This window comes from Bipolaris maydis (genome assembly GCF_028858645.1).
Source record: "Bipolaris maydis strain C4 unplaced genomic scaffold PSV08scaffold_3, whole genome shotgun sequence".
NCBI lineage: Eukaryota > Fungi > Ascomycota > Dothideomycetes > Pleosporales > Pleosporaceae > Bipolaris > Bipolaris maydis.
In genome coordinates, this window is record NW_027093859.1 from 517927 (window position 1) to 528269 (window position 10343).

At 51.5% G+C, this 10343-nt stretch overlaps 2 protein-coding genes across 2 annotated transcripts; both read right to left on the bottom strand.

The window, feature by feature from the left end:
* Positions 1-1010: 1010 nt before the first annotated feature.
* PSV08DRAFT_399559 (uncharacterized protein) lies at positions 1011-2396 on the bottom strand (the record flags this gene model as incomplete). Its single annotated transcript, XM_014221293.2, has 3 exons — positions 1011-1541; positions 1597-2007; positions 2067-2396. 3 exons carry the CDS (start codon positions 2394-2396, stop codon positions 1020-1022), a joined length of 1263 nt encoding a protein of 420 aa, XP_014076768.1. The 3' UTR covers positions 1011-1019.
* A 1176-nt stretch (positions 2397-3572) lies between these two features.
* Positions 3573-9627, bottom strand: PSV08DRAFT_174728 (glycerol-3-phosphate mitochondrial precursor; the record flags this gene model as incomplete). Its single annotated transcript, XM_014221295.2, has 7 exons — positions 3573-5056; positions 5102-5361; positions 5411-5968; positions 7020-7951; positions 8002-9127; positions 9196-9508; positions 9567-9627. Coding segments are annotated over 7 exons (4734 nt in total), but the record flags the coding sequence as incomplete, so codon positions are not given.
* Positions 9628-10343: the final 716 nt, after the last annotated feature.

Sequence of the window (10343 nt, forward strand, 5' to 3'; positions counted from 1 at the left end):
TTAGTTGGTCAAAAATGCGGTCTAGCGAGACGGAAGTCTCAGCATGGTTTTTGCTATGCACAATTGCAACCTCTTCGATCCTTGACAATAACTCCCGGTTCCCGCGACTACAAAATCGTCAGCTCTCACCATACTCGTAAATGTTAGGTGCAAGGTAAAACTTAACCTATAGGTTTACTGAAAGGAGAACCAATTGCAAATTCCGATGCGCGTCTGAAATCTTTTCTCGGATATCTGCCAGCTCATTCTTTCGTCGCGTATTCAGCCCAAGGCGCCATGAACCCTTTCCATTTCTGAATAAATTTGCATGCGCAAACTGATTCAGTTGATCCAAGTACTTTTCTAGTTTTCCAATTGTTTCTGGTAAGGTCTCGTAGGCCAGCCTTGCCGCCGGTGTCTTGCTACTTCTCAACGCATCATCTTCATCACGCACCACAGTTAGAGTTGTTTGTAAATCAGTGAACTAAAGCCGTTAGATATATTAATTTGAAGAGTCGAACACTGCATACAGTATTCAAGATTGCAATAAGTTCAGCTCGAGGATCTATACGAGATTTCAAGTGATCCAGATGCTGTATAATCAATCCCGCGACCGTGATAAGGGTCAGGATACTTGCAGTCACTGAGAGCGGATCCATGGTAGGCAGTAGCTGGAGGATTGAAAAAGCAGATTTTTCGAGAATGCTCTTTCTGATAGATAAGTACTTGTTTTGTTGTCATTGGGGCGGAGCACGAGGAAAGTAAGGCGCCAAGGCTAAGCAAGAGAACAGCTCAAGGGAGGGCTCCTTCCATGTCGCCTCACTTCAAAACGGCGTAGCAGGAAATCACTCCAGTGTAAGCAAAAAACATCAGTACATCGTTGCAAGTAGAAAATATACGTGGATTACTTATTCAAGAATAGACACCACTATTCTTTTAGGCTGCGATCTCACGAGATAGGCAATTCCAATCACGCTGCTAAGGCCTACCGCGTGCATTACCCATCCATCCATCTTGCTCTCCGTACATCCATCCCAGATTCACCCAACCTTAAGCGGACATCCTGTATTATTGAACGCAGGATTCAGCTTCGAAGTTGCAAAATTCAAGAACGCACCAGTGATATCAGTCACAGCACCGAACATACCAGGCACCGGGCTAACGGCCAATTGGTACAGCAAACACATCATATCCTTCACCGTCACCTCATCCGGTAGCTTTCCATCGCGAATAATATCAAACGGCGTGCTAAGGGCGTTGAAATTGCCAGTACCGACATTTCCACCAAACAGCTTGGGGTATTGAAGATACATGGTAAGGATCTCGGTCACGGCATCAGTAACACTGTATGGCTCAACGCGCGAAAACCAGTTTTCGGGGATACGCTCGGGGACATGATGCCAGCCTCCTGGCGCGGAAGGGTCCTCGACGGCACCGAAGAAAGTCTTCATTGTCTCGAGATCGGGAGTGCCTTTATTACCGTAGCTAGGGAAGAGTTCGTAAAGGAAGGCTGCGGCTCCGTAGAGGATTATTGCCAAGGGACTGAAAAGGAAGTTTGGATTCTGTAGCATGTCAGTAATGTGTGCTTGACAGAGAGATGTTAAACGGAGCACTTACGTTGGATACAGAGTCGTCGTACCGGTCGCTACGGTACTTGGCAAGAGCATTGCGATCGAACTTTCCGCCAGAGACTTCATCGGCAACCTTCTTCATCTGTGCAAACAGCGTACCGTTAAAACTGTAATTGTCGCCATCTGCAAGAAAGTAGTCGTTACGCGTGAGTGACGAATCAGCCTCAAACTTGTTGTGTGCATTGAGACCGGGCTGGCGGGCAAGAGCAGGAAAGAGGGCTGTACGCGATGTAGCATCGCATGCGATACTCAAGCGTCCAGTAATAAAATCGCCGCCAGCTTGCATGCCCAGCACGGTATGGACGATGGATAGATCATAGCCAACGTTGAAGACGTTTTGCTGAGCATCGACAAGCTCTTGGAAGTTTGTGATTCCATCGTGAGAAATAAAGTTATGCTGGAGCAATGTTAGTCTGGGTTTGAACTCACAACCCTAGTACGTCAACAGTTGCTTACGTTTGCGAGCGCATTTAGACCAGGACATGGACCGCGAATATCATTGGGTCCAGGAGGGGTGTAAGCATGGGCAGTATCGCCGTCTGCTGGAACTTTAATACCACCTCTCTGGTTACCAGGAACGCCATTCTTTGCTCCTGTGTAGGTGTAAGGCTCTGTGTATGGAGCAGCGCCCTTATGATCAGGATTGAAAGGACAGTTTTCCTGGCGCTTTTCGACCGGATGAGCGTTCCTGAAGATGCTGGGGTTCACACCAGGCTGATTCGCTATCCAAGGAAAGGCAACAGTAGAAGTGACATAGATGGAGAGGAGAAGCGGGAGTATGTACATCGTAGATGGGTGGTTGCCGCCACGGCCAAGTTCTTATCTGGTTTGTGTCCTTGGAATCTTTTTTTTCTCACTCGATTTCAAATGACAGATGGAGCTACCAGGGCTGCTTTGGTGGGTGAGTTGCCATGCTATATGCTATGGGCGCCACCGGGTTGGACGGAGGAGACGATTTAGTTCTAACTAGTCAGAACGGCTTACCTAACAAGAGAGCAGAACGAAATTTCTGTTCAATTACTACACTTTCTAATGAAGTTGTGGTCGTGTGTAGTGGTGGCAGGGACCAGGTGTTCCCACAACCTATATCAAGGCTACATAAGACCGTTTTTAATACACCACAAAACTGCCTTGGGTAGCAATAGTGGCCATACACCCTTCTAATCAAGTGAATCTCAATGGCAGAGCCGATCCTGAACTATCCGAAGTCTAGCCGGATCTACGCCCCTTAATAGACCTACGCTACAAAACGGAAATAAAAAATGCCAATCCAAACGGGATTTGGGAAGGCAATCAGAAATGTAGCAAAGATCAGCACAACACAACCATCAGGATACCAGGGCAGCAACCCCTCCATGTCAGCCACGTGCTTGCGTGAGAATCGTACACCACGAACTATAGTTCACGATAATCGAGCAGGGTTGATTGTTGTAGGTGATAACTCCCGTTTCTCTATTGGTGTTATGAGAATCACCAACCAACTAATTCCATCTGCATGATCAATAAGCTAGATATTCCAGAAAATTGACCAGCCATTCAGTCCATGTGAGCGAGTCACTGCGGATTACGGGAAGTGGAGTCAGGCAGTTCTAGTTGGTGGGGTTACTTTTGCATCTCAATGTGGAGTCTTCCAAGCACTGTACATCCAGTACTAGCGGTGAACACGTCTATAGAAAACGGAGACTGATATATGTGGATATTCAACAAAGCAAAAAAAAAAACGGGAGCGAAACAGTGTTTACTCATTTCTTTCGGGCGACGCGCTAGTCTAGCTACATGATTGATGTACAAAGCGCGACAGAAAAAGGAAGCTAGTCATACGGATGCTATCAAGCGCCAGCAAAACGGATGCCGACTCAAGTACGCCGCGCACGCCGATTAGGATGATAATAACAAAGAAGCGATACAGGAATGCGATATCAAAGGTCTCGTTGATATGATACGTCGAAGCTACCAAGGTACTTATTTGTTGACCTGGGATTCGCGCTTGACAACGGGGTTGTCGCCAGACTTGAACTTGCTATCAGACGGAAGAGGCTCGCTGGGTTTATCTGCAAATATTTCGTTTAGCCTGATACCGAATGCAAAGAGGTTCGCACAAGCTTCTTCATCAGGGGTAGACTCACCATGTCGTGCGTATAGGTGGTGCTCCTCGTCGGCATATTTGCCTACGGCGCCGCTCTCGACCTCTTTGCGGGTGAGAGAAAGCTTGCTCTTGGGAAGACCCATGGAGCCGAGGAAAGTGACACCGTTCTTCCACTCAACTTCCTTGCGCTTGTTGTCCCACTTCAGCTCCTCGCCCATAATATCAATAACCTTGGGAAGGGCCTCCAGAGCGGCTTGGGCGTTCAAGAAGGCAAGACGCATGCGGCGGGCAATTACGTCAGTGGCAGTCTGAGCGTACTCGTGGCGGACACAGTAGCGAACCTCACCATCAATGTAGGGATAAAGCTCGGACATCTTGATTCCACGGACAGGGAATCGCTGCTCAGTGGGCGCTGAAAGAGATGCGACGGTCCAGGCACGGTCACCATAGGCCTGGCACAAGTACTTGGCTACATCGGTCTCGATGCCGTAATGCTGGATCAAGTTGATGAAGAGAGTCTTGGAGAAACCGTGAGCACCAACCAGGCGGACACGGTGGGTCTGGCAGGTACCATCGAGAGGAGCCTCGTCCTTAACTTGAGTTCCACTGATAAGAGTGGGATTGTCCAGTGGCTTTGGTACCAGGCCGAATTCTTTGATCGCCTCGTCGACGGTCTCCTCGGCCATCTGGCGGTAAGTCGTCCATTTTCCACCAGAGCAAGTCAACAGGCCAGAGGGAGAGGTGGTGACCAAGTGATTGCGGACAAGGCCTTCAGTCGCGCTCGCTTTGGGGTCGCGGACCAAAGGACGGATACCAGACCAAGCAGCGAGGACGTCACCGCGGCGAACGTTGATTTCAGGCTGTAGGTAACGCTTGACCTCGTTGAGAATCCAGTCGATCTCTTCCTCACCAGCAATGGGATTTTGCTTGATATCACAAGCAGTGTCCGTCGTACCGGCAATGGTATTGCCTTGCCATGGCAGGAAGAAGACGACACGGCCATCAGAAGTGTTGGGGTCAATGAGACCCATGTTTGCGGGGCTGTAGTAACCAGGGAGAATGACGTGGACACCAGAACTGGGAGCAACGATTTCTGGCACCTCCTGATCGTCCATTTTGCGGATAGAATCAGTGAAAGGACCAGTAGCGTTGATCACACCCTTAGCCTTGATAGAAAACTCTTGAGGCTTCTTGCCGTTGCTCTCCTCAATGAGATCCTTTGCCTTTGCACCGCACAGACGGCCATTGGCATCTTTCTCAAGGCCAGTAACTTCAAGATGGTTGACGACAGTAGCGCCATAAAGTGCTGCAGTCATAGCAAGCGAGACGTTCATGCGGGAATCATTGTGTGCACCATCTGCTCAGGTCAGAGATGGATTTCAAAATTTGCGGTTGAATAACTTACCGTAGTATACCAGAGCTCCGATAAGGCCCTCCTTCTTCAGCATAGGGAATGCGTCCAAGGCCTTGCTCTTTGTCATGTAGTAGGAAGACTCAATGTTCTCTGATCCAGCGAGGAAATCATAGAACTTGGTGCCAGCCCAGAAGTAGGGCGCTTGCCACCACTTCTGGATGGGAATCATGATGGGGAGCCATTGTGAGAGGTGGGGTGCAGTATCCAAGAAGTAGCGACGTTCGCGGAGAGCTTCGACAACAAGCGAGTATCTGGGGTCGGGTCAGTAAAGAACAAGGCAGAAATCGCTGAAGCACTCACTGGTTGTAGTCGAGATTCCAAACGGCCTTTTCAAGATATCGTACACCGCCGTGTACCAGTTTGGTACTTTTACTGCTCGTACCACTGCTAAAGTCATCGCGCTCGACGAGCGCAACCTTGAGGCCTCGTGTAACGGCGTCAAGAGCAATACCTGCTCCTGTTGCGCCACCACCGATAATCAGGAGGTCGTATGGGTCCTCTTCCACTTTCTCAGGCGTTGAGTTGCCACCGATCCATCTCCTTGCCTTTTCAGCAACCTGCGACACGACACCGGCGCTGCGCTTCAGCTGTGCAATCTGTTCGTCGCGGCTTTTAGCACTGGGAAACTGTGGTGGGCGGAAAATGCCCCCCTCACCGTAGGTGGGTGGAGGGACTGCGGCGGCTTCGCTGCCGGGGATATCACGAGGTCTGAGGCTGACATAGAGGGCTCCCGCGCCCACTGCTCCAGCTCCCGCTGTGTAGAGCAATGGCTTGATGAAACGGCTTCCTCGTCGGGCAGCCATAGTGATGGTGTGTAGATGGATCCAAGTGTCTCTGGAGACGTAACCGCTCCAGGCGCTGTTGGGGTATTATACAAATGTGTGTTCAAAAAAATAATACTAGTAAGATGTGCTGAGGCTCAAGCCTTCACATATCTAAAAGTCTAGTTAGCGGCCGCGCAGCGGAATCGGAGAGATTGGCATCGAATTGTCGACGTACCTCAGGAAGTGTTTAGAATTGCATGGCGAGCATGAAGTTGATGGATTGGTATTTTTCCGGGGGAGGATCTGTCGTGGAGGAAAGGTGGCAGACAGGAACAGTGGAGCTTCAAAAGTCTGAAGCGCATCCGCCGCCTGGGATGACGAAAGCGTGGGTTCGCGTTAGGTTGCGCTCCACCTCGGGAATGGCGGGACAGTCGACGCTGGAGCTGGAGCTGCACGTGCAGCCTCTCTGCCGCTGAAGCGCCGCAGCAGAACAGCCCGCCTCTTGCCTGTGCTTCTGCATCTGCCCTACATCTGTATACTACAGATGTACATTCACGTGAACTGGCCGTGTTTCGGCCGTGGTTGTGCAGCCCCTCGGGCATTCAGTGACAATGAAAGTGGCGGATGCAAACAGAATAGGAAGCTCTTCCGACACTCCCCCTCAATCGCGGTTTGGGTGGAGAACCCAACCGGAAGCGGCACACCCCCACGGAGACTCGCCAAGCACAGTGGATCGCAGAGCCTCATGATGATCTCATGTGCTGTGGATTCGTGTGTCGAATGGTGCTGCCAGCATTGATTCATGTTGAATATCTCGGCGGCGATCTTTCTTGTCGGCGCCCAATCCTTTCCACATACGACCACATACCCACAAAATCAGCCAACAGCCAGCCATGCCGCCCTCGCCCCGCCCTCCCCTAGAGTAGACCCAAGCTCCTCACTCTCCCGTACCGGTACCCAACAGAAAAAATATGACAACAGCCAGACCACACTAGATAAGCCCCCTTTCTCAAATCCGTGCTACCCACAGCAAAAGTACAATGTCCAATGCCACCACCGCACCCGCAATGCTCAGCACCGCTCCCTGATGCACCCATCCTAACCGCTCCCTGCGTGTCTGCATGCTGATCACAGCGACAACACACAAGACAAGCGAACAAATGGTACCAATCATAACGCCAGCATCCACAACACCTCGCTCCTTCCTCCGGCTCGTCACCGTCATTAGACACAATACGAGGTCCAGCACCACAGCCGCCCCCAGAGCTGTCGAGTAGAACCGCAGTTTGGTCATCTCAACCTTGTGCTGGTTACTCTCAACCTCGCCTAGTAATGCGCGCCGCTCGTTGAAAATGTCTGCGTCGCGGTGGGGGTCACGCAGCGACCGGAACAGAGTGCTGAAATAGCCCTTTCCCTCTGTGCCCTGCCTGCTCGACTCAATTGCTCCGTAATTTGCCGCATGGATAATGGGCGATGAATCAATCGTATCATTGTCATCATCTGAATCCTCAATGCCAGAGAGGGATGCCTCTTCAGGTTCCTCTTTTATCCCAAACAGCTTTCTTGTTTTCCTCGCACATGCCTCGAAAAACTCTTGTCCCGGAAATTTCACAGACGCATCGGGATCGATGTAGATGTAATAGCCCCCCTCTTCGTCTTCCGGATGGTCGTATTCGTTCCAGTACCGTGGCTGTGTCTCTGCCTCAGACTCTCCCCGTATCATCGGGGGAGGATAGTCAGAATAGGGCCTGCGACTCTTCTTTCTAAATGCCTGTAGTGGAGGTGGGTCGACAAACTCATGTATCGATGTTGCAGAAGACTCCTCGTAACGTGATGCAAGCGGGCTAGACTGGCCGTCGTACGAAGTGTTGGATGTGGATGTGGCTGTAGGAGACATCTGCGATACCGAAGCGCTGGCACTACCCCTGGCTTTACGGCTCCGTCGCTGAACGGGCTCTGGTAGTTTGCGAATATCTTTGTCCAAGAGGGAAACCCAGAAAGGCGCAGACATGGCGCCTGGCTTGCAGCAAGCCCACACAGCATGTGCTTCCAAAGAGAATCCTCGGACACGCTCAACCTGGATTTGTTAGTGGGTAAATTGAAAAAAAAAATCAGAGTCTGACATACCAAATGACTTCGGTCGAGCATCTGGATGAGAGACGTAGCCTGGTTGCCCTCACGACGAATCTCTAAGATGGCATGAGGAAACCGCTTGGCCGACTCTGATTTGGCGGCTGCAGTCCAGTCATCGCCCCCAAGGTCATCAAACAGCTGGTCTGTCAAAGAGATGTCCTTGTCCAGAGTTGCCCAAATACCTCCCGCAGAATTGTTGTGAAGTCCAGTAAACCGGGTTCGCTTCAAGAGTGCACCAGCAATGGCCTTTGCTGATGCGTGTTCAGCAAGCCATTGCCGAACAACCAAGACATTCTCTCTTGGGCTACAAGAATGCTTGATAATATCATCAGTCACAGATGTATCCAAGAAGTTTTTCAGATATCTGCGCTCCATCTTTACTGTCTTGACACTGGATGGTGGCGCGTGTTGCGCATCACCTTCGTCACAGATAACAACCGCCGCTTGACTTGAAGCACAGCACCGTACCTGCCCCGCTGCCTTGATTCCAATACTCCCCTGCATCTCCTCAGCCGCGCCTATTGTGCTTGCATTTTGCTTGAAGGCAAACGTCTCGGGGTGATCAAGAACAACAAGTCCAGTTGTATCTTCGCTGTTCACATAAGGCTCCATGTTGGCCGTGGACGAGTGGCGGCGAAGTGGTGTTGGTCTAGAAGATGAATTGCGCCTTGCTTTGTTGATGTAAAGTCGCATGTGCTGAAGAAGCAACACCTGGGCCTCAACAATGTGATCCGGGTGTATCCAATATGTTGCTTTGCTTCCTTTAGAGCCCAAGGGCACCGTGTCCAGTGCTAGGTCAAAGTCCACATCATCTCCTTTCTCCAGACTTCTTGATATGCGCGCAGCCGGCGACTGACCAGTAACACTGGTAGCGTTGGCCGCTGATGTACCCTCAACATCGAAAGCCGAACGGAGCGTGTCTAGCGCGTCGATGAATTGGTCCAATAGGTAGCCCAGGTCTAGCTGAAAAAGGCTGTCTGGGCGGCTGCTGATCTCTTGCTTGAAAACATAGGCAAGCTCTCCATCTTTGGTCCAGCGCTTGTACTTCTTCAAGATCTTGACGAAGCCAGTTCGCTGGGTGACTTGGAAGCGAGATAGCGACCTGATTTCCTCGCCGGTTCTGTGTTTGTGTGTGTCAGCGGGGTGGCCGTCGATACGCGTGCGCGAGCCAGTGTGTTTATCGCGTACCTTAGGACATCTGCCTCGATCTTCGCATATCTCTCCACGGTACGGGCGGGTAGGCGCCCGCTTGCCGGATCACGTTTCGCGCGTAGTTGCTGTAGTGTCTTGCCGATGTGCTCTAGCCGCCGCTCAATCTCGCCGCTCTTGCTTCGGATGAATAGGTTGATGCGATCATGTTGTTCCGCGAGGACCTTGAAGAAGGTGTCGCCAAAGGCTCGCTCTGTGCTCTCGCCCTGGCCGGGTATGGAGACGGCCTTGTTCGTGCCAGGCGTGGTCTGGTGCTTGATAAGCTCTTTGAGGTAGTCGTAGTCTATGTTATCTACAGGCGCGCAACTGTTAGCTGAGGACGGTCACGCAATGTGGCGTTGGGCACTTACAATGGCCCCATTCTGGTATGGACCTCTGCCTCAGGGTATCGCCGTACTTCATTCCAACAAGTAGCGGAGGGACGGAGGTCGTGAGGGCGTTCAATGGGACAGGGTCTAACACAACGGAGGTGTAGCGTCGCGGGAGGCAAACTATGGTGCGAACTGCCAGCCGTTAGATAACGGGATCCCAATAGCGCAACGGCGGAGACATTGATGGTTCCATCTCATGTGTCGCAGGTCCAAGGCATTTGGGGCATTGGGCCGCCGAACGGCCGAGAGGTTACCGCGTACGGACTGCTTACCGAACGGCTTAACTGGGAAGCGATAACAATGAGCTGACGACTGAGACGCAGTCCGGCTACCAATGTTTCGAATCGGTCCTATGCCAATGTCACCGGAATCATTGAGACTATATACTGACCGGATAATTAGCCCAGCGCACACAACCAGAGGAAGGGCAGCATTGAGCTTGCGAAAAGCAGTAAGGACTGAAGCTGGGTGACCGCATGCATATCCATGGTCAAAAGCCTGGGAAGGGAAATGACATCGGCCGCGCGCGCTGGTTCACGCTACTTATTCGCACCCCTGCGACGCCCTCGCTCGTCATCCCAGTCGATGCACGTGCAAGCATCCATCGCTGCTGAAAATCCACGGCAGCCCAGCCGCCAACCAATCTCCTCTCCCACTCAACACCACGCCTCCGTCGCCGCTGCAACCTCAGGCCCGACGTGCCAACGGCAACAAAAGGGAAAAAATATCTGCGCGGCGGATCCTCACAGTGCGCGT